At 34.8% G+C, this 25176-nt stretch overlaps 1 protein-coding gene across 7 annotated transcripts in view; it reads right to left on the bottom strand.

The window, feature by feature from the left end:
* The window catches only part of PTPRK (protein tyrosine phosphatase receptor type K), a 548248-nt gene that overhangs the window by 22414 nt on the left and 500658 nt on the right, over positions 1-25176 (bottom strand). Inside the window, exons 14-21 of one of the 7 annotated variants that reach the window (XM_035699505.2) lie at positions 19756-19894; positions 18696-18737; positions 16648-16677; positions 11502-11662; positions 5217-5401; positions 3422-3509; positions 2315-2391; positions 2102-2119 (exon numbers count right to left, since the gene is read on the bottom strand). In XM_035699505.2, the coding sequence (XP_035555398.1) occupies positions 2102-2119; positions 2315-2391; positions 3422-3509; positions 5217-5401; positions 11502-11662; positions 16648-16677; positions 18696-18737; positions 19756-19894 (740 nt within the window). The remainder of the gene's footprint in view (positions 1-2101; positions 2120-2314; positions 2392-3421; positions 3510-5216; positions 5402-11501; positions 11663-16647; positions 16678-18695; positions 18738-19755; positions 19895-25176) is intronic. The other 6 variants (XM_049115381.1, XM_049115385.1, XM_035699507.2 and 3 more) reach the window with 6 other exon arrangements.

The following is a 25176-nucleotide window of genomic DNA, read 5'->3' on the forward strand; positions in this document are numbered from 1 at the left end:
ATGTTCAGGAATCTGCCAAAACTATTTTGTGTGTGCCGATAATATTAGTTTACACACACATAATTATAGGTACACACATATATATAGGGAAGGAAGAGTTTTAAATAAAATGCATCTTATCCTGAACAAAAAATTTAGCGCTTTTTCCTTTTGAGTGTGCCAAGAGCTTTAGGTGGTCAAGCATTTAATGCTAGGTCAACAAAGAAATTATTTCTGATAAGAAATAAGTTGTTAGTTGCTCTCAATTGATTTGAATTCCAGGACATCATGAATATATCACACGAGCGTTAACGGTATCATAGGGTTAAGCTTTGAATTTGTTTTGTCTTTATCAAAGGGCTTTGGCAAAAGCCTGTGGGACAATTTGTCCACATTTGCTGTGGGTAACGCGATGCGCATACAAACGCATGTAAGCTGAAATCCCCAATCTAATATTTAAGTGGCTGAGCATCATACTGCTGCCAGTTTGGAAGTTTCCTACTTCTTCTTATACCAGATAGTACAATTTTTCATGGAAAGATTTTTCTTCCAAGCTTTATAAACATTTCATCTCCCGATTTTCATGAAAAAATTTACCAATTGCAGAAGAGTCTTACGTATAATAAACTAACGGGAAAGGGAACGTTATAGAATTGTATAGTCATCGGCCAAAATACACTGGGGTCTTAACAGCACGACTGGGCAACAACACAGTCTCACTTGGAACACGGGTTTACCATATGAAGCACAGAGTAGTAGTATGACAAGGCTCCAGTGTATATGTCTTGGCAGAGAATCAAGGTTAAACTGAATAGGCAAAGAACGAGTACATATTTGTCAGAAAACTGTTGCATTTTTTAAAGAGTGGACATTAGCTTAGCTTTCTCTTTTGAGATGTCTGATAAATTTAAAATATTGAGTAAACTCGAGTCAAATGATGACCAGAATTTTCACCAATATACTCAGAGACTATACGTAATAAAATTAATTCAAAGATATCAATGATGACAGTTCACAAAATAACTATAAAACATGAACTTAATAAATGTGACAGAGCTAATTTCCTATTTATGGGAATTAGACAAAGTTGGGGCCTGATTTTCCTATGTTTTATGCAACTATAAATGCATACGACATAGATGCTGCAGTATTTGATCCTTCTACCTTTTGCCTCACAATTAACACATGTTTTGAACTGATGAATCTCAGCACACTTAGGATTGAATTATTTGAAAATAGCTGAAGTTTCGTGAGTGCTTTAGATGTGCTAGGTATTGTGCTGAATGTTCAACATGCATTGCTTTATTTAATTCTCAGAACGATGAGGTTAGAACTATTATTATTATCCCCACTGTACACGTAAGGAAACGGAGGCACAGAGGTGAAGCGACAGTCCCAAGGTTCCCGGCATAATTTTGACCAGGGAACATGAATAAAGAGCCTGTCCTTCTTCCATGTAATGCAGTATTATGGTTTCCTCGACAATATTTTATCTTTGAATTGCTAATCACTTTCCATTAAATCAACAATTTGCACGTAGATAACGTTTGTAACCAAAATGTAACAGTGGAGCATGTGATCAAAACAGACTTTTTTTTTTTTTTCGTTTGCACGGTTCGATATATATGTGTGATATGTGTCTTTTACAAATGCAATTTAGTAATGCTTTTGCCTAAGTAATTTTAATACTTTAACAAGCCAATACCACACACCACAAAATAGTCTTCCTACCCATTTTTTAACATCAGAAGTCAAATGTAAAAAGTAAAATTTCAGAAACGCTAATACACATCATACTATCCAGCTTCTCACATGTTTGGGGAAAGGGAAGAATAAAAGCCAGAAACAGAAATCATCAACAAATAAAACTCGAGTACAGAATAACTTGTCAAAAGCTAAAAATGGTCCTGTGTTTCTAAACATAGCAAAGGGAAGGAGGTAAAATAGATCTTCACACATGTAAAGGAGTTACGAAAAAATGAACATAGATATACCGTATGAGGCTAATTAGGTGAAGCATGCAGAGGTAACTAGTAGTAAGCATTAGTAATAACTGTAATTAAGAGTAGTTTTATTAAATATTTATAATAGGGTGCTGTTATTTACATATAGTGGTACTTACATCCCTGTACAGCCAAATCTACAGCCCAAACCAAAGTCAGGTGTGAAAGAAAGCACAACAACGTCAGTAAGTACTAGGACGTAGAACAAGGAAAAGTGTACAGTTTGTTCTTTATTTTAAAAAGCTAGCAATCACTTTATAGGTAATAACAAGCAAAAAGATTCACATGTATAAGCCAACAAATTGGGCACACCGAACTATAAAAATACTTACATCTATATAGTTGGCATTAATGTAATCGGAAGAAGGATCATCCTCAACAGGTTGCAGAATTACTCTGGAGTGGTCATCTAAAGGTTTTGAACAATAAGATGAACTTATTAAAAATTTCCCCTCCGTTCTGAGACAATGACCTCGGCAGACACCGAAAGGAATTCAGTGGTGGCTGAGAGCTTATCCATAATACACTACTATTCAAATCTCCTTAAGGAAACACAAGAACTTTAATGAGCTCATGACTTATTACACTATCCCATCAATAAAGATTCGATGGCTAGCATCTTCATAGTGAGGAAGCTTTTCGGGAGCGTGGTAATCAGATGATGAGTCATCATTTGAGTCATTCTAGTCCCGCCTCTTAGACGTGGCTCTAAATGGGGGGGATCTTTCCCTGCTGCATGTTACAGCACACGAGCCACAGAACTGAGAGGAAGTTTCAATCTCTGCTCCTGACGTCTCATTTCTCTAGAGGTGAGGTTGAATTCTGACGTATTCAGAAGACGTTTTAAAATAATTTAAAATGGGGGCTGAGTGTGGCAGGTACATCACTGGTTACAAACTAAACGTGTTCCTTTCCTTACCGTTCCTGCGGTTTCATAGGATAACCAATTGGTTTATCCCATGTAGACACCCTGAAGCCTTAATGATGTCCCTAATGACAAATAACAAGGAGCAACGGGAGTCAGGCACTGGCTCCGAGCAAGAAATAAAGGTTCTATGGAAAGAATAACACTCCCACCTTGAATACGCTTGGTAGAAGCGTTGTAGCAATTTATCACTGAAAAGACCTTTCTTTTTCATTATCCTGGTCCTCTCAGCTGTCAGTAACACCTCCACGCATTTATGTGCAAACATAAAATCAAAGAGCACGTTATCTCCACAGGGTGAAGAGTCTGAGTCAATTTAATTAACAAAAATGACGACAACTTCAGAGTCACTGCCAAGGGCTAATGCTGTTTTGATATTATACAGATTACTTTATAAACAGCTGCGCTTTATAAACTCTCTTAAAGTTTAAAACCATATAAGGAGGCCTTGTCGCTTACTACTTAGCTGCTACACACAATATTTACATTCACCAAGAACTGTAGGAGAACTTACATGCGATAATGTTTCCATATCGATTTTTTGCTCTATTTTGATCTTTTTTAGCTACATCCCAAGATGCGGACTGTCCTTCAAAGAAGCTCTGGAAAAAAAAAAGTAACAAGAAGACTGAATTTAACTCCTTTTCTTGATTCAGGTTTTATCTGTTCTGAAGACCAAAATAATAAAAGCCACTTTTCTCATGGCGGAAGGGAGTCCTAGAGTAGTAAACAAGTTCTCTTTTCAGATCTCAAAGTTTGCTGGACTCTTGTTCATCTAGGACTGGACTGAGTTCAAAATAAGGACAAGAAACAACTTCAGGGGGAAAAAAAGGAGCTTGAAACGATTTCAAATCTAAGATTGCTACAACTTTGAGAGATGGAAGTAGGGAAAGCATCACAACTTCAAAACTATTTTTAATGAGTATCTTTCCAATGTTTTTACTCTAGCATTTATAACAGGAAAAAAGAAAACCTGTTTTCCCCCATAATTATTCATTAAATCGTGTGCAATACATCACATGGCAGTTTCTTTGAAGATCATGAAAAGGACTGAGTCTCTACGAGGGACCATATGAAAATCAAAAAGAGCCACCATATCCAAGAATCTTGGAACAGATGAATTTGCTGATTGGTTTAATTACCATATGCAGCAATTTAAAATATGCGTATAGATTTCTTTTTGCAGTAAAACTTAAACTTTGCTCAACACAGGAAATGGGGTCTTCAAAGAATCAATGTCTTTGAAGTGAGGTACACAGGAATACACATGAAATGAACAACAACAACAAAAAAACCATCTTTGGCAGGATATTATAATTCCTTGCACTATTTTGTTGCCACAGCGTAGTGTTTCCGGTACTTGTCTACACCGACTCTCAAAACTCCCAGCTAATTTTATTTGCTCCCAAACTCAGGTATACAGGCAATCTGGAAATAAAATAGAGTTCAGAAGATTCCTCGAGAAGTTGAATGCATTTCAGATGGTCTTTCAAAGTCAAGTACTGCTTGGATCCTTTCACTTTCAGTGCGTGTACAGGGTGGTACCTACTTGGCGGTGGAGAAACTTCCTTCCGTGCCCGAGGCGGACACCTCTCAGGAAGTGTGCAAAGTGGCGAAGGAACTTTTTCCTTTTTCCTTTCTGCTATATTGTTTTTATTGAGATGACAAGTTTAAATCACTCCCTGTGCAGTGTGACTTCTACTTGTATTTTGGATTTAGTAGGAAGGGGAAGTAAGGTTGGAAGAAAACTTTCCCACATCCTTCTTTTGGCTTCTTAGTGTTGTCTGGATTTGCAGTGATCTGTTTTTGTTCTCAGCCACTTCGAACCAGTAAGCCACAGAGAAAACCGAGCATGACAAGTAGGACATGTAGAACACAGAGATGGACCCCACTTCTCACCAGGGGATCCACACGCAAGGAGGCAGAGAGGTAGCCCTACTGCTTAAGTCATTCAAATGGTCGAATCCGTAACAGTAACAGTGGGACTCAAAGGATCCTGTTAATGGATTTTTTCAGTGGGGGAGATATGAGGTCTAACAGAGCAGTTTTTAAATAGCACAGTAAAATTCTGGAATCCAAGTTTTAAGAATTCTTCAAGTGAATTTTGACCCAGAAAGTGTCCCTTTCTTTCAATTTCATCTGCCCCTCCCTTCTTCCCACATACACATTTGAGGATATTCTCATAGACACAAGTTTATATATGCGTCTACGGAGTAGACGTCACTCCTTATTATGCTGAAGGGAGGAAAAGACATTAAATCCCACTATTTGATTAGAAATAAAATGTAACATGGTTTAATAACTTTCACCTCATACTCCTCTTTGAACCCGTAGCTGTCTGATGTCTTCATGAGATTAATGTGCTGCAGTAGGTCGGCGACCCTGATGGCTGGGTGCAGCTGTCCCGTCTGGTAAGGGGATTCCGTTCCCTCACAGAGGTAGCGAGGTACGTCCAGTAGACGACTGGATTCCGCTGTCGCACTGTGGTTCTCATCTGGCATTTTTCGGATTCCAGAAGATTAAAAGACAGAGTTACCTTGTTTAATACATATCTATGCAAAGAAGATTATAAGAACTTCAGATTTTTCTGATCACAGGAGATGAAAAAAAAATCTAGCACAGGTCTAGGGCGGCTTCCATGTGAGGACAAAGCCTCTGACAGCAGCTCAAGATCTGAGGTCAGAGTTTACTACATCTAGGTCAGCAGGATACTGGGTGCTGTGAGATGTAGACATCTGATCCACTTTCAGAAGGTGTTAGTGGGAGATTTTGTGGGGTTCTCCTGTTTCTTGCACCTGCAGTCACAGCAGCACAGAGTAGGACCAGAAGATCTGGTTGTCAATTGGAGAGGTTTTTTTTTTTTTTTTTTTTTTCACTGTTGAGTGACCTGAACAGCCTCCTTCCCCACCATACCCCACCCTCGCTCAGACCCAGTCTAGGCAACCCATACCCACAGGGCTGCCACCTGGGGCTTCTGAGCATGGTACATCCCAGACTGGGAAACGCGGGCATCCTGCAGAGTCATGCCCTGGCCCCACTAAGTCTGCTGGCTGGGTTACACACGCGTTTAGACTCCGTCTGTATGCCCTCGGGTTTATTATGATGCCTGTTGATTTTACCATAAATATGTTCTGACTTTTGTGGCCACTGCGTGAAAGCAAGTAGGGTATGTCTCTGGGACAGAATGAGCAGGTAGTGTAGGCAGTTCCTCTGGATCTGATCCATCCAGGCTGAGCTACCCGGCTCCTTCTTTACGTTCCCGTGACCTCCTGTTCTACACCATGTCCTTTCACTTTACTCTGTATTTCAGTCATTTCTTTAGTAATCGATTTCTTTTCACTAAACTCTGAACACTCAGGGCAGAGACAGGGTCAAAGTTGTCTTTTTATTCCTAGCGACCGGTGCAGAGCTGTCATTCAATAAATATTTCGGTGAATGAATCAGTTAAGACAAACGGAAGCCCCCACCACCCACATTACAGTGTAGGCCCCACCCCAATTGTATTATGAGCTGAAAATGAAACTTTTAAGTCTCTTTATGTCACAAGGAAGAAATGAACAAGAACATTATACCTATGAAGAATAAATATTATTTTAATGACCACAGCACTAATCGTTACAACGAGAAAAAGCATGCTTATATTTACCACATTTAAACTTACCACTTAAAAAAAAAAACAAATGTTTTAAGGGGTGTTACTTTGGAAAGCATTATACTGCCATATTCATTAACAGAAGAGAAAGTACACTCTTAGGGAGAACTTTTGTTTTTAATGATAATGCATACTGTAGAGAACGATATTTAATTAACAGTCAAACATATTTCAAGTGCTGATACATTTGCCTGTTCTATCACCAACTCTACAAATAGGAAATGGCAAAAAATGAATTGTTGTCCCCATGATAAACATTCTTTCTTCCTGGAGAAGGGAAAAAAAAAAAGAACCCCACAATCAGATTTGTGTGCGTCTATAATTTAGTTTGATTGCATTATTTTACTTTCTCTTACTAGGCTGAATGTTTTTTTTTTTTTTTTTCCTTTTCTTCTCTTTCCTTTTCTTTTCTCTTGGCACTTATTTCTAAAAATATGGCACTGAATCCAAAAAACCCCTGGTGGATTCTGTTGTGACCTAACCACCCAACTGGACTAATGTCCTTTCGTTGGGTGTTGCCCACGCCTCTACACACAAACATTTGCTAGCAAACACGATTCATGAATACCCTTTACTTCCTATGAGACCACTCTCAACTGATCTATCTTTGCTAAAATATTACAATCAATAGATTGACATAAAGGTTAACATATAAGTTAAACTGAGAAGCCACTGGCTTGGGCACTAGCACAGAATATACAGCTTAGGATGAGAAGCAAAGAGGACGGATAATGTTGGAGAGGCAAAACGCAATCACCCAAGCTGGAATACGGTAGCCCGGGCTTTGTGGGGCAGCCCCAGAGCTCATACCATACCTGCTGGAGCAGCAGAATATTTACAATTGTAAAAGGCTCAGTGAGAAACAGAGAATTCACTCATATTCCAAATCTTACATGGTATTGTCCAATATGAAATAAACAATGCTTTCTGTTTTGCATTAAGCTTTAACACATTAATACAATAAGCATTATTCATTAGAGTAATCACAGATGAATTATTAATCTCAGTACATTTCCACCTCATTACACCACCTAATAATGTCACTAGCAGTGAGAGTACATGTTCTAATCATTGTCCTTATTATACATTTAAGAATAATAACTTCGAATATTTCCTTGATGGAAAAGTTTTCTAGAATTCTTTGCAATGCACTTACCAGTTATAGGGACTTTAACCCAATGAAGCAGTAAAACACAAAAAAACAAAAATATGAATCAATATGAAAAGTTTCTAAGCGCTTTTAAGATCAGTACGTAGGTATTAATATCAAGCAATATTTGAAGCGACTTCAAAAATTGCTTTACAAATACAAAATCAAATGGATGTACAATAACTGTAAACACTATGATTCCAAGAATGATGAAAAATGCAACAAATTATTTCTGCATCTGATATGACTGGTGGGATTTAGTTTTTAAAGAATAATTTTAAAAAGCCAGCTTGACTTTCAAAATGAAATAAAATACATAACAATTGCTTATATGAATAGATTTCACAACTATTGTGTTAACTGTAGGCTTCCTTAAACATAAATACCCCTTTTCTCAAGGCAAACTATTGCAATAATCTTTTAAACTTTATAGTTTATAAAACTCATCCTTATTATTTCATTTTCTTTTTATAAAACTGGGAAAGCAAAGACTTATAAAAGGTACTTTCATGGGTTCATATCATGAGTCCTCAGGAGAACTAAGAGTTGGACCCAATTCAACATTTTCTTAGAATATTACTGTAATGAAACTTGAACACTTAGGTAACTAACTTTTCCTCGGTGAGTTTTTAATATTTTAATTGAATTTTACTTATTAATTTGGTGGTGATAGCATTGTATAGTATTCTGCTTAAAAGAAAATGACATTTTCTGAGGCATTTGGTGCCATCCCAATGATCATGATTCCTGGTTCCTCCCTTACATGACTGAGCTACCCATTGGGATGAATTCCAAATTTTTTCAGGATGTATATTCTTTATATTATAAAATTATAAGTTTAATAATTATTTTAGTAAAAAAGAGGTATATTTCACTTAACTGAATTAGTTGTATTGTTCCCTAATATTTAAAAAAATGTATTTTAAATATTGAACTCATGGATAATAAAAACATGCACAAAATATAAAGTTTTATGTTCACAGGGAATTTGAATATTTATATTTCATAAGAGAATTGGGAACGTTTAAGATACGTTTGTATGGCAATTTCCATATATCTTTGGTTACATCTTAAATACTAGAAACATGAAGGTAAAACTGATAATAGAACTTGTTAACATATAAGCAAGCGGGTCATGAGTCATTGGTATGTAATTAGTCAAGGAATAGAGTACAAATTGAAATGAAACTCATTCCATTCTTTAATATACAGTTAGATCAAACATTAATTTTACATTTGAAAAGGTCTTATTTATCACTAGCAACACCATTTGTCTTAGATGTTGTACAGTGGCAAACCTTGGCTTATTCTAGATTTCTTGAAGGGTAACACATCACACAAGATGCATGTAGAATGCAAAACCCCACATCAATATTGTAGCAACTTTACCTGCATTTATTAAATTCTTTATAAAGACAAAATGCAAGCAAATGTACACATCCTTAAATATATACTTGGAAATGTGTTCTTTAGTTGCTATAAACTTAGGGGAATTGTAAAAATATTTCCATCAAGTAGATTTTTATATATAAACTAATTATTCAGGTAGCACTGGCCCCTGAGATGTGTGTATTTGGGTTCATTCTGCTAACCTGCATATATAAATGTTAGTGATATACTAAGGGCCACTGTACTTTTGTTCCAAATCTAACAGAACCAAGACTTTAAAGATATGTTGCTTTGAAAAAGCATTTTACTAATTTGAAATCCATTAGATCTGACTGGTTTCATGACAGTTGCTCTCTTTGATAAAGATCATGGCTTAATTTTCAAAATCAAGCTGCTTCCTACACTGTAAATCATTACTGTATAGACAAAGCTATATAACTCATGCAAGGATGTGTGATCCATGCAAGAAAGAACGGTAAAGAATTAGGGCCTCACCTAACACAGCAGTCGGCACAAGTGGATCATTGGGCACTGCAGGAAAACAGAGCTCATGAAGGAATATATTGCCCTAAAGTTATATTTTACATTTTTCCTTTAAAATAGATTTATGCTTTCTCAAGAACTATATTAAACTTTCTTTGATTATTATAACCTGCAAAGGTAAAATTCTCTTTTTCAGCTTGGGTTATCTCAAAACACCAGGAAAGGTGCATCTATAATTAAAGTTCAGCATTCTGTTCAATTTTAACAGCCAGGAAGATTCAACTTGACATGATAAAGATTATAAAATCGGTGGTGAGGTGGTGGTGGTGGTGGAGACCCATTTAGATCTATCAAGTGCAAAGTACTTAGAGAAGTAATTATCTCATTTTCATTCCAAATAATTTTTTTTTCAGTTAACTCGAAGAGATTTAATCCTTTTTCCAAATTCATAAGTGGATATCAATAGTTACACTGCTGAATTCAAGCTTCTTAATAAGGTACTAACATCGGCAATAGGCAGAAAAGTTTGGGGAACAACAATGCTTTCATATCATTTTTGGCTAAGTATTAAATCAGATGGTTAGAGAGATGGTATATCTATATTTTCAGCAAAATTACTTTCAACGAAAATAATATTTTATGTTTTTCTCTATCATTTATCTTACAGTGGAGTAAAAGTAAAGTAGAGCAAAAAGGCCCTTTTAATGATTAAAATTAAATTTCAAAATGACTCATACAGCATTAGAGCTATTAATTTGCTGTAGATATAGATCAAGGGAAATTATGGGATGCTTTTAGGGCCAGTAATTATTGAAAATTTTCACCAAGCTGAACATTTCAGGAAAAAAAAAAAAACACTTTCCCTTTCTATAAAACGCCATAAATGCACACAACCCGCAAATACTTTATTTTCTCTTCACCAAGGCATACATGTTTAACCTGTATAGGAAATAATACGTCTTTTGTTTGCTTTTTTCCTTATATACATGTTTCAAACCAGAGGAAGCAAACCTCTGGAATCTGTGGTGGAATGCCTTTGCATATGCACGGCCAAGGATAAACTTGGTTTGCCTCCCTCATGCCTCAATTTTACGTGAGGGTTTGAAGAAACAGGCAGGGAATTTAACTTAAAATTTAAGTTCCAAAATAAACACCGTGCTATAGAACAAAGGATATGAAGTTCACAGGAAATTTGAAGATAAACAGTAATATTGATTGTGGGGCAATTATTCAAATCATCTGCCATTAAGGAGTACTTCAGCGTAAACGTCTCCAAAGCCCTGCCTTTATAGATCAACATTAGGAATTTTTAATGTGGATGAACAGATGGATGGATGGATGGATCGTACGATTCCCTGCCAATTCCCCAATGCAAGTAAACTTTGGGATTTCACATCAGATGCTAAGAGCATGTAGTCTCTTCTTTTCCCCTGTTAATGTTTTATTACTGAGATTCTCTAGTAGGAGTCTTTAGTAGAATAATTGAATAATTTTACCCATGCCGATAATTCCTAGAAAGAATTACGATGTTAAAGTTCTAAAGGAACTTTATCTTACACAAAAGAAGACTCAAATGGCAAAATAATTATAAATAAATTCTGAAGTGAAACCATTTTATGTGGGTAATCAAGTATCTCAACTTAGAGCAATGATGTGTGATTTGGCCTTAAATAGCATATGAATATTTTTTATGATACAGTAATATAAGTCACACAGTTTGCAATTAGCCTAAATCCAGTATCGAGACTGAAAACAAGTCTCCCTAAAAATTCCATAATATCCTCTATCACTTTTTCTCTTTCTGGTTGCTTCTTCTATTTCTGTTTTACTTTTTTCTCACTATTCAAAGGTAGTGTGTTGAATTCAAAGTGATTTAAAGGGCTTCAAAACCACCTATTAAAATTTTAATGAAGAACTTACATCTTGGACTGAAATTATGCTGGTCCATGAAGGTGATGGAAAGAGGATCTTCTGCGTGCAGAGTGCTCTGATCAGCGTAACTTCGGTCCATAGCATTCACCATGTGAGTCATCTCCTGCCGGGTGTTCCCCATGGCATCTTTGCGTTTTTTAGCAAGCTTGCTGCCAAGGCAAATACAAAGGGGAGACTTAGTGCGAGGCTTGGAGAGAGATAACACCAGCAGTAAGCAGCAGGAAAGCCCAAGGATAAGAATACATATAGATGTGGTTTGGTATCTCTAACTTTCATCATTTCAGGAATCAGGTTTGATATTCAAACAACATCTGCTGGTAGCTATAAAACTATTTGTCGTATGGATATTTCAACATTTAGGCAGTCAACTGAAGCCTTTCACGTCTTGTATCATTAAAACCGTCATAAATTATCACTATGCTTTATTAAAGCCATAAATAAATACTTCCTTAGTACAACTGTTCAAGGAAAATTTAAGCTAAAGATACGTTTTGGCTTTCCTCTTGGGCAATTAATTCTTTTGATCACCTTTGAGAAGTTCTTCTAGGGAATAACATGACTAGTTTTTAAGGTTTATTTTACTAGAGTCACCCAAATAAAATGCACAAAGAAATCCCATTCTTCATTCTCTGTTTTATTATTCAGTAAAAATGCAACATATGTAGCATTAGCATATTTAGCAGCAAATTTATAACATTAATCCAAACTTAATCTGGAGAGTTATAGAACTTACCACTGCTGGATTTAATGCAAATACACACACATATATATGTATATGAAAAAATTATATACTGTGTAAGAAAAGCACCCTGAGAAGAGTTTGGAAAATACGGTGTTGACATACGCTACAAATGATCATAATCTTGAGTTACAGTCATGGTCAAATCGTAAAAATGTGTTCTAGAACCAAAAGGCAGAGTATTTACTGAAGAAATGCCTTATAAACACAGCAGGGCAAGTGGCTTAGGGGATTTAGAAATTAGTAGAGGACTTTTGAGCTACTCAAATATTGACATCTTTATCTTATATATCAAGGACGTGAAACACATTCTGGGTCTTTGTGGATGTTACACATAAAACAAGCAATGAAAAACTATTAAAGGTATATAAAACATTTACATCACATTAACAAGGCGATTTATACATAATATAAATAAAGGCATTCTAAAAAGCCTGGAGTAGCCAGATTATGTTTATGGCAGCGGTTTATGTTGCCTTGGAATTACTCCTTAGTTGTCTGGAGAATGCCATTTCTCGGCTAGATTATTAACTAGGACATATTCTTCTGATTCTCATTAATATCTGTACTAGAGTAAATGTGCTACAAATATTTTTTAAAGGCTCATTTAATGCTTGTATTTCTGTCCAAGGGCTTTTCCTTTATAAAATTAATGTGGCAATTTGAGAGCTACTCTGGATTTTCCTTTTCTGAGAATTATATTACTCGGTCTCCAGGGGTACAAACTCAACACACCCAATATACTGATACAACGGATTTGACACTTAAATAAGATTGTCATAAACTAGGCTTTAGGATGCAAACAGCATTAATATTTTAAAGAAATAATAATAATGGTAATGACACTACTATTAATAAGACAACAGTTGCAAAAGTATAACAAGAACTACCACCACCACCATCACTACCACGACCACCACCACCATCATTTATTAGTAATATTTGCTGTATTCATTGAAAGCGTTACCTCTTTTTTCTATGTGGGTAAAAACCCTGCAAAAAGCTTACAAATTTCAGATAGGGAGTAAAACAAGTGCTGCTGCCAGTGGAAAGACACTGTATGGAAAGGTGGGGACCTTGGAGAACTGCAAAGCCATTGAGGGGGCAACTTGCCTAAGTGACTATTGGCATTTGATCCCAGGATTGAGCTTCTGATCTTAAAACTTTTAAAAGACAAGTCATGAATCTGAATATTTATGTTAAACTTCCTGACTTTTTTTTTCAAGTGGTTTTATTTTTTTGGAGACCCTGCATGGGGCAAATTAAACATCCACAGGTCATATTTTAGTCTATAGACTTCACTTTCCAAACTTACCTCTAGACCATCATAGAAGGTGTTTGTTCTTTGACCTACAATGTTCCTTTCCCTCTAATATCAGGTTAGCTTCCATTCTGTCTCACTGCATCGGGGAGGCTTCCCTGATCCCAATACAACCTTCCTCAGGTTAGGTTTCTTTGATAGGTGTTGTGGGTTTGTGTGTGTGTGTGTGTGTGTGTGTGTGTGTGTGTGTGCTTTAAGCTTGGCATGGAGCCCAACACAGGGCTTAAATGCATGACCTTGAGATCAAGACTTGAGCTGAGATCAAGAGTCAGATGCTTAACCAACTGAGTCACCCAGCTGCTCCTCTGCTAGATATTTTGATGGTGCCATGTTTTGTGCCTTTAACAACACTCATCCTACATCAGTGCAAGTAACCTTTTGTTACCCCGCTGTGTGTTCCATGGTAGGAAGGACCATTACTCCTAGTACTTAGACCATCTCTGGCACATAGCAGGCACTCAATAAATACTCACTGAATGGATGATTTAGGCCTATTATATGCTTTACACTTTTCATTTGTTAATTCAATGAATTCTTAGATCAAACCACTGAAAAAGGCATGAGGATTCTAGTTGTATAAATGAGTTCACTGAGGCTCAGACAAGTTAAATAACTTGTCCAAGGTTATCTGTCTAATAAGTAGGGAAGAATGGCCTAGTTCTGAGCCTAAGCTGTTCCACTATATGCAGTTGCTGCCTTTTGTTTTTTTTAATGACACATTAAAAAGTGTACCATAATATGAAGCATCTACTTGGCTCTAGGAATTAAACATCAGTTGTTATAAATTTGAGAAGAAGAATGTGAATATAAGCACAAATGTTTTGCCCCTTTAAAGTGTTAAAACAGAAAAAAAAAAACTTAAGAAATAATTTCCAATCTTTGTTTCTTGGACAAGAAGACTGGATTCATCTTTCAAAAAATTTGAGATTGAACTCAGGATAAAAATAACACAGTTGAAATGTGGATTAAAAATAATGTTAAAATTTTGAGGATGGGCAGTTCAAAGCATTTAGAAAAGACAGGTTTAAACTTTGAGGATTTACTTTAAAATGTACATAATTTATATGTATATTTTGTGGGTTAGGAAAGTTAAGAAGCAATTAGTTTGTCAAGTGTACCACAGATAAAAGTTTTCATGGCAATGAAAGACTTTTCAGATTCACAAACCTTTGTTAGATGACAAATTATTGGGGGATATATATAACCTTTGTTACTATTTGCCAGCCATGTGTTTTCAACTTGGTTTTTACATTTGAACCCTCACAACAACCCTGTGAGGTAGGCTTTAATTCAGGTTATTATGAAATAAAAATTAACATTAGAGTTAAGTGTTTTGATCATGAGTGACAGTCACTATGACAATGTGAATGGATGTTAGCTCAAAGATCAAATGGTTTTCTTTTAAATTGTATTTATTTACTTTTATTAAAAAATCCCCAATTCAGTCTAGGTATTGTTTAGATTTAGATTAGGTATGTTTAAGCAGCTTTTAAAATCATTTATTTGTGACATTCTTTCAAATTATGTTTGATAATGCTAATAGCCCTAAGAATTCAGTAACAGCACCATAACCTACCATATAGCCTAGAATAAAGAAATGTTATCCATCCACTAAGAAGGCAATCCCATTATAATATTGCAATGGTTTATGGTAAGCTTTCTGACATTCTCATAAATACTTTTTAATTCCTATGTGTTTGATGATTTTTCTCTCTTTGAGCAAACTACATATATATATACATATGTATCTATGCTCTGTATATATCTATATATATCTATCTATAGAGAGAGAAAAAATATATAGTATATATATACATGTAATATGTATGTATATGTGGTGAACTTCAGGGCAGTTAAGCAATTCATTTTGCAACTATTTGAGTTTGACAGATGTGCAAATGACTTTCATTATCAAAGCAGCCAACAGCATAAACTTCTGCAGGTGGATATATGGGTGGGCTATAAAGAGGAAAAGTGCTCCATAATTGTATGAAATGGTACAGTTAATTACCTTTGCCTTCATCAAATGTGATTTAACAAGGATATTATGATTCATCACAATAAGCCATGAGCACTGTTAGTTTACACGGGCTTGTTTTAGCAGATTACAGGAAGCCAAGCGTTTGCAATATTTAAAATATTGGCAGACCTCTGCTATAGTCATTGAGACTCTTATCAAATTTTATTGTAAAGCTAGCTTAAATTTACCTAGTAAAATAAATACTGTGGGATAAATGCCCCCCAAACATACTTAATCACAGTCCTTAAGCTTTAAAAGCTGGCAAATCAAAATTGACCAAGCAATGTCCAAGGATACCATCATTTCTTTGGATTGGATGAATGCCCTGGCATCTAAGGTAATAAACTGAAGATGACTACAGAAATAGAGAAACAATATTCTCTGTCCTTATTCAAACTAATATTCCATACCTAAGTACAGGGTGAGCTAAGAGTTTGGAAGAGAAAAGGAAATAGATGAGACTTAGGTGTGTTCTGTGTAGGATCACAGGGTTCTTTTTGGTCTTGGTTTTATAAAATTATTGTTCTGTTTAAATTATAATAAATTGACTCAATTTTTCTTTTCTAAAAAGATTCTTTGTTTCTTTGTCATTGCAACATTATCATTTTATCCATTTTTTTTTCTTTTATAAGAGCATACTCCTTGCCTAGATGGCCAGACCAAAGGTGTTCTGAAGTTATAACTCATCCTGGATTCCTGGAAATGTGGAGAAAGATGTTATCACAGTTAGACCTGACCTGATTTGTAATAAGAGGTACCATGTTTATAATATACAGATTTGACTTAAGTAAATAAATGATGTTTTGGGCTGTAGTCTAAAGCTATTAATGGAAAATTATAAATAAAATTAAAAGTAGCTGAACATACAGAAATACAATATCCCTTTTTAAAAAGATTAACAAAATAAGTTAATGGTTAAACTTTATAGTTTTAGAGTCCAGGAAATATCACCAAAATCACAAACATCTTTAAAGTTTTTGTTCTTGTTTTTTTTGAAAAGGGATACTGCATCTTTAACACATGTAAAGTTGTATATCACCCGTTTTCTACTTACAGGTAGTAGGAGTAAGAATAGTAGCTCCTCCTGGCAAGCAAATCACAGACAGTGGAAAAAGAGAAGCAATGGTGAATGAAAAGCGTGACTCTGTCACATTCAATAAAGCAGAAAAATGTGCGTTAAAAAATAAAATAAAATAAAATAAAAGTCATGTTTTTTTTTGTTTTTTTTTTTTTTTGGTTTGCATTTCAATTTGCTCATGCATCTGGTTAGATTTTTTTTTTTTGCCATGCAATTAAACAGACAGATATGCAATAGAAAAATAAAATTTTAAATACATAATTTGGAAAAAATAGCATGCTGATATTTCTCTTGCTGCCAAAAAATTTAAAAATTAAATGGATTGTGTATTTCAACATGCAGTTAAACATAATATTATCTATTACCATCGAAAAGCCATGACAGATGGAACTGCTGTGTATAGAACCTGTTCACTAAATTGACTATTTTTCTCTCAATACAAAACATAAATATCTATTAAGTTAATATAGAATATATGCAGAATGACATCTAAATTTCTAAACAAGTTGTTATATCCTAATGGTACAGAGGTACATACATATATTATGTGAATATACATATGCCCCATGCACTATATATACATGGAGATATTTCCACAGTAGATGTATGTGATCATGATATCATACACAAACATTTACTGTATTGAAACATACTTTCAAATTTATGTTGGGAACTAATAATGTATTCATGCTGCACATTTAAAATATAATACATAACCAATGAAAAATGGCATACATTTGGAAGTAATTCAACAGCGTTTAAATTAAAAAAAAATGACATTGCGCTTTGAAAGATGCACTATCCCTTTTCTTAGCCTAAAAACTTACTTTACATATACCCTCAGCTGTAGAATTTTACTAAATTGAATTCCAAACCATATCTTTACACAAAACTCAAAAAATACATAGAACTTTCTTACGTGAGAAATATACCTATGTATATTATTCCCAGTGAGGGATAAAGTCTTGAGAAACTTAATTTCCCATAAAAGTAAAGATCATGAGAGACTAAAATAGTTTGATTTTACATTATTTTTATTATAAATTTGTGTTTAAAAGGGAAACAGTATATACTAAAATTGATTAAGCTTGATACTATGCAATACTGTTATAAAACCTACCCCTTTGTGTATGTATAATAAATATATTTGTTACTAAATCATACACGATACATTTGAGACATACTACATATGAGTCAAAGTCATTACAAAGCTGCTTATATAAGGGATTCAAGTAATTTAGTTATAATATTATATGTCGGAAGGAAATATATCTAAATATGTAACTTTCTGTCTATAAAATTGCAACTTTTCCTAGTCCTAGAGGTAGTGGTGAGGAAGAGAAAGGAAAGCCCTGGAATACTTTCTATCAAAAGACAATCACTTAAATTATAATTATGAAAAGTCAAACATTAAGCATTTTAATAGAGAGGCCAACCATTTAAATTATGAACCAGAAAAAGAATTTGCTACATTATGCAATTTTAGACAGTTGTCAGAGCATTTTACCCACACAAAAATAATCGTGCTTAGAGCTTATTTTGGTTTACTTTTGGAAATTTGTTTCAGTGTTTTGTTGTGGTGGTTATTTCTGAAACAGAGGGCCATGGATAAGGAAGGTTAAAATAACAAATAAGTGTTGAATAAATAACAAAGAAAACCAATAAGTTTAACCCAATTCTAACAGAGTGAGGACATAATCAGAAGCCAATTTCATGCTCTCATTTCCAATCTGAAGGTACTAGAATAGTTTTAATGGTGAAGCAAAGCTTAGTTAACTCTCTGAACAGTTTAGTCAACTCTGCAAGTATAAATTTAAACTAAATAGAGACATAAAATCTGAAGGTTACAATCAGCCATTTTATTGATCTCGATTGGCAAATTCGTGTTAATAAGATACTTAAATCTTCCTGTCTCGATTATGATGTATTCTCCAACCACAGAGGTAGACAACAGCAAAAAGAGGAAGCACTATTAGGGAAAGCACGTATGTAGCTAATTTAACACAAAACACTATAATGCATACCTAATGTTTCTAATGCAGATGTGTCTTCTCCAACATATATATCTCCAGGGGATAATTGTAAAGAGGCAATACATTAAAATAAACTCTGATGGAATGATTAAACATGTACTATGAGTCTTAACTATATTGTCAATGATTTATTTTGCGTATAAAACAATCCTAATAGTAGATGATTAAATGTTATGTAAGCAACATCATTTAGTATGCGATATAATTCATAAATTTCAAACACTTCTATACACAAAACTATTTTAGGACTGTCCTCTGCAGGTAAAGACTTGTTTAAAAAGTCCTTCTAAACTGCAGTATCATCTAAAATATATGATTGGAAGGACAGAAGAGTTTTATCAGTTACTAAGACAATGCCTTGCATATAATGACATTTTATAGAACAGATAGAAGCTCAAGTTATAAAGGCTGTATACTTCGAAATGTTTTTCAGCAAGCGTATACTTTAATCTCCTGTTCAGTTTAAATCCCAGTACGTCTTAATATCTTCATAGAATTCCAGAAGATGGCGATATTGGTTGATATTGGATAAAAGACTAGCGCTCAATTAAAAAAAAAAAAGACTCTTCATGTTAATGTGCTGAAATATTTAGTGAATATTTAATATACAATTTCATAAAATAATATTTAGATTCTTCTCATATCTTACTAGTAGCCAACATTTAGAAAAATAGAGTAAGTACAAAAGAATTCACAGACCATAGTCCAAGTATCATAATAAATATTTTTGCCATTATTAGTAAATAATATTTCAAAATATAAGATAAAGGAGTATCTCAAGTATCTCTGCATTTGAGAAATTTAAATTCATACATTAATTTCAAAGCTAACTGGACAAAAAAATACACGTTTATATCCAAAATTAAACCGCAAAGAACAGATAGGAATTGATTTAAAAACCACGAGAAATAGACTCAGATGCTGGCAACACTGTCAAAGTTCAATTATCCTTGTTTGTTCTATTTTAAAAGAGCTCAAGGAAACAAAACAGTATTTGAAAACTAGTGACATAAATGGTAGGTGATTGGGACAGAACAAAACCAGGTCTTACCTTTTTTTAACAATTAGTATGACAACTAGGAGAAGGAGGATGAACACCAAAATTCCAGCACTAATTCCTGCTATTTTCACCACTCTGTCTGTCTGTTTGGCTGGGTCTGGAATCACTTCTGGTTCTTCTGTTGCTGCTGCTAAATGAATTTAAAAAATAAGTTACTGAAAGGAGCTGATTATCACAGAAATGAAAATTAGTCCCAGCCAAAAATTGCTACAAAAAGACAATGTGTTTATTTTATTTGAATAAAAATAACCTGGATATATAAATGCAAAAGCATTCTACACTACAGCCTAAGAGATTCAGGGTAGAGATAATGGGAAAGCCTTCTGAGCAGGTTTTTTTGTTAATCCCCCAAACTAAAAACCTAGTAAAGACTATTAAAGGGAATGCTGAACTATTTTTCTCCAAATGTCCTTAAAAGTCAGATGCAAGGTTTTTAGCAGAGTACATGGAAAGAGACGGTGTCAGATTTAGGGATGCATTTGTTTGCTGGCTCGTTCAGCAAACACTTCTGAACTCAAGCACACGGTGCTGTGCTTGGCACCTCGCAGTGGTCATCAATGGCACTTGTCTGGGACCTGAGAGGTTAGGTTAAGTAACACCTAGTCTAACTGGAGGAGGTGCCAACTTGTGATGTGATAGGGAAGGTTTGAAAGGAAGAGTTGTTTTGGAGGAACAACAACAAAAAAAACCCCTCAAATACATTAAGGAATATTTCACATTCTCTTTAAAAATAAAACCCAGATTATAAACTTGTGGAACAGGACATTGTAAAGATAAAGTTGTTTTATTATTATAAAAATTATTTTCTTTTTCAAAAAATTCCTTCCCTCCCCCTCAAGTTTTTGTTTGAATTCTAATTAATTACCATATAGTGCAATATTGGTTTTAGGAGTAGAATTTAGTGGTTCATCACAACAAGTGCCCTCTTCTTTTTTTTTTTTTTTTTCCTAAAGTAGGTTCCACGCCCAGCATGGAGCCCAACACAGGCCTTGAAATCACAATCCTGAGATGATGACCTGCGCTGAGACCAAGAGAAGGATGCTTGCTTACCTGACTGAGCCACCCAGGGGCCCACAACAAGTGCCCTCCTTGGTACCCATCACCAGGTAGCCCATCCCCTGCCCACCTTCCTCTAGCAACCCTCAATTTATTCTTTATAGTGAAGAGTCTTTTATGGTTTGTTTCCCTCTCTTTTTTCCCCTTTTCTTATGTTTATCTGTTTTGTTTCTTAAATTCCACATATGAGTGAAGTCATATGGTATTTGTCTTTTTCTGATTTGTTTTGCTTACATTATACACCTTAGCTCCATCCAGTGTCATTGCAAAATTTCATTCTTTTTGGTGGCTGAGTAATATTCCAGTGTGTGTGTGTGTGTGTGTGTCTCACATCTTCTTTATCCACTCATTATATACTCTAACTTTTCCTTTCTCAAAGCTACCATCATCCCCCACATATCACACAATCAAAAGCATGAACCTTATTAGTCAATTTACAAGTTCCACTAATCCTCTGAAGATATTTTCCTTTTGTCTTATTAACGTTGAAAACAAACAAGAAAAGTATTGTTTTACATTTTGCAGATATAAAAACCGAGGCTTACAGAGATAAGGATAGATTATAAATTGCTCAAGGATAGTGACAAAATCCAACACATCTTCTGTCTTTTAAAACATCATTTCTCAATGTTTTCAGATCCATGGTCCTTCCTGCTAAGAATCTGTGTGACAGGACTCCTAGGATGAGGTGTATTTGGGAAACTGCCTTAAAGCATCCACCCCAGCGTGAGGAGATGGTGGCTGAATGAATAAATGAAGCCCTGAATTTAACCTCCTATCTCTCCAATGTATGATTTACAAATTCATTTTAGAAATCACCTATTTTTCTATATTTCAATTCTTTCTTCTTTAGCGTCTCTGTCTTGGCTTCCGAACCCCCCTCCTCTTGCTTGCACTCCAAGTTCTGCACATCTGCATATCTAAGTATCTGCTCCAGTCTCTCCCCAAAAGAGAGGCAAGGTTACCAATTTTTAATTTTTCCAAATAGGAAATCAAAAGTAACTGACATATCTAATATCAGTATCATTTCATAAACACAGTCATCTAAAGGAAAACCAATAGAAAACATAGTCTGAAGAAAAGTGTTAGAGACGCAGTTTACTTTGTGAAACAATTTGCTAGAACAGTCTTAATTTCAGTTAGATAGGATAAAACTTCCCCATGGGTGAGTATTTGATACCTGTTACTCTCAAGTAGGAAAAAGCAAGCCTTCAGCTTGTTTCTTCTGGTAAGCAAGGGAGTTTTCCTTACTGATATGACACTTTCCATATCCAGGCTTCAGGAAATTTCTAATCTCATTAATTGTGAATAGAGGTAGTTCAATGTTTACCACATTTCAAACCATACATTATAGTTCAATTCATCAAGGCATGTATTAATATACTGGCAATCTCCTCTTTCTCAAGAACAACTTTAGAAACACAAACCTATCAGAGTGTATGAAAACAGGTGGAATAGATTTCAATGTTAGATATAAAGCTAAAGAGAATCCATGCTATTTGTAATTCTCAATTGAATTGATTTAAACAGTTCCTGCTTCAAATAGGAAGACAGAATGTTTAACGTAGAAATCCTAAGAAAAAACTTTAGTGCATGCAACAAATCATCATTATTCATTAATTAATGCTGATTCTCAACAGGTTCTAGGTTATGCTTGGCTTTCAGAAGGTCATGATGATTCTTTGTGATCTGACATATCTCACAGAATTAATTGTTTCTGAAACTCTTTGAAAGATCAGTTCTTATTCAATGAGGTAAGTATATCTTTAATATACCATTTTAATTCAATAAAGCACAGATTATTATGGGATACTTTTCTAAAGATATCATGCCATGAGTAGCATATATTTCCCCTAAATCTTCAGAACTGCTAAGCCCACCAGACAACATTCAGAGCAAACACAGATGCAAATATAAACTCTGATCACAAGGTGTGCAGTCTTAATACTAGCTGCGTTTACAGTCAGAATGGCTAACCTTAACAAGTCGGGAAACGTTAGATGTTGGTGAGGATGCCGAGAAAGGGGAACCCTCTTACGTTGCTGGTGGGAGTGCAAGCTGATGCAGCCACTCTGGAAAAGTGAGGAGGTTCCTCAAAAAGTTGAAAATAGAGCTACCCTACAACCCAGCAATTGCACTGCTGGGGATTTACCCCAAAGATACAGATGTAGTGATCTGAAGTGGCACCTGCACCCAAAAGTTTATATCAGCAAAATCCACAGTAGCCAAACTGTGAAAAGATCCCAGATGTCCATTGACAGATGAATGGATAAAGAAGATGTGGTATTATATAGAATGGAATATTACTCAGCCATCAAAAAAATCTTGCCATTCGCAACAATGTGGATGGAACTAGAGGGTATTATGCTAAGTGAAATAAGTCAGTCAGAGAAAGACAATTATATGATCTCACTCATATGTAGAATTTAAGAAACAAACCAGAGGATCACAGAGGAAGAGAGGGAAAAATAAAATAAGGCAAAATCAGAGAGGGAGACAAACCATAAGATACTCTTAGATATAGGAAACAAACTGAGGGCTGCTGGTGGGAAGGTGAGGGTGGGGATGGAGTGACTGGGTGATGGGCTTTAAGGAGGGCACGTGATATAATGAACATTGGGTGTTGTATATAACTGATGAATCATTGAATTCTACCTCTGAAACTAATAATATACTATACATTAATTAACTGAATTTAAATAAGATAAAAAAAATACTAGCTGAGGTTAGTAATTAAGTAACAAAACTGACATAAAGGTGGTGGGTAAATAATTGCAAATTCAGAGATTGAGGAATATTTTTTAGGTCTTATTAAATAATTCATCAGAAAATCTATATTAATCTAAACATATTTTCAGAAACAGAAAGCCAAATATAAGAATAAATTTCTGACCAAAGACATCGATAACCTTGCAAGTAAGTGTATCCAGGGTGTAAGGTAATAAGACTTCCATAACATTATGTTCAACAATGTTAATACTTTAAAGTCATACTCTGTATGTCTGTATTAAATACTAGACTTCAATTAATTTTTCCCAAACAGTTAAAGAAAAAAACACCAAATTCATCTATTTGGGTTAAGTAAGGGTACTTCTGTCATGATTACAGCTCTTGTGCAGAGTTGTTCATCAAAGATGCAACATCATTATTAAACTTGAGTATAAAAGGTTAATCAAATTCTCCAGGAACATATGATTTGGTGGCTGTTTTCCCTTGACTGTGAATCCTTCCCTTAGAGTCTTCAGCTGTGTCATTTACTATTATTATTATTATTACTAATATTTTTTTATTGAATGTCTGTGTAAATTTATTACTTTAGATACTTTTAATCACACAAAGTTTTCTAAGTTCTTGGCCTACTAGAACCAAGGAACATAAATATCCTATTTAAAATCATTCAAGCTTAGAAGATTCATTAATGGAAACACAGAGTAACCCCTAAGTGAGCATTTTCTATTTTCTTCAAAGAGAGCAGAAAGCTATTATAGTGACTGCACCCTTGAGCCCTGTTTATAATTTATGCACATACACAAAGGCAATGTGGAACACCTCTTTCAGAAATGCTTTCCTTTGCCATAAATCTTTACCTTTTTTATCTGTCAAAGAATATTTGAGGAGTCCCCATTGCTCTGAAGCCAAAGGCAGCAGAATTCTTCGGACAGTGAGAAAAACTAAGGCAGTATTTCCTTTTTATTGAGCAAATTTATGTGTTGCATTTTTTTTTTTTTTGCAAAAACTAAGGCAGTATTTCCTTTTTATTGAGCAAATTTATATGTTGCATTTTTTTTTGCAAAACAGTTCAGTTATATAAACAGTTTATATAACCTTATAAATTGTGTCCTTCCTCCCACAATATAAAAATAATTTACCTAAAAATGTATGTAAAAGATTTAGATTAAAAATATACAAATACCCCCCAAATACACAAATTTACTTAAATTTAAAAGCTGTGACCACACAAAAATACTCTTCCATTTTCATGATGGATGTTAGAGATGGAAGTCTCTATAATGTATTAGGTGATCTTAGAGCAGCTTTAGAGACACCATCATCCTGTAAATTCCACAAATTTCCAGGTATTTCACTAGTGCTTTCTTTCCTTTTCAGTTGTATTTCTGAAAATTGTTTACGCTCACTTCCCAATCATTAAATGCTATAATCAGAGGGAAGAAGATGGTGGAGGTCTAGGGGACCTAAGTTTCATCTGGTCCCAGAAATTCAGCAAGACAGCTGTCAAATCATTCTGAACACTCATGAACTCAACTGGAAATTTAAGAAAAGAATTGCTGCAATTCTCCAAATGGAAAAGCGACCACTTTTCGTAAGGTGGGAGGTACGGAGAAGTGCTATATGAGA

The sequence above is a fragment of the Canis lupus genome, chromosome 1, assembly GCF_003254725.2.
Source record: "Canis lupus dingo isolate Sandy chromosome 1, ASM325472v2, whole genome shotgun sequence".
Taxonomy (NCBI): domain Eukaryota; kingdom Metazoa; phylum Chordata; class Mammalia; order Carnivora; family Canidae; genus Canis; species Canis lupus.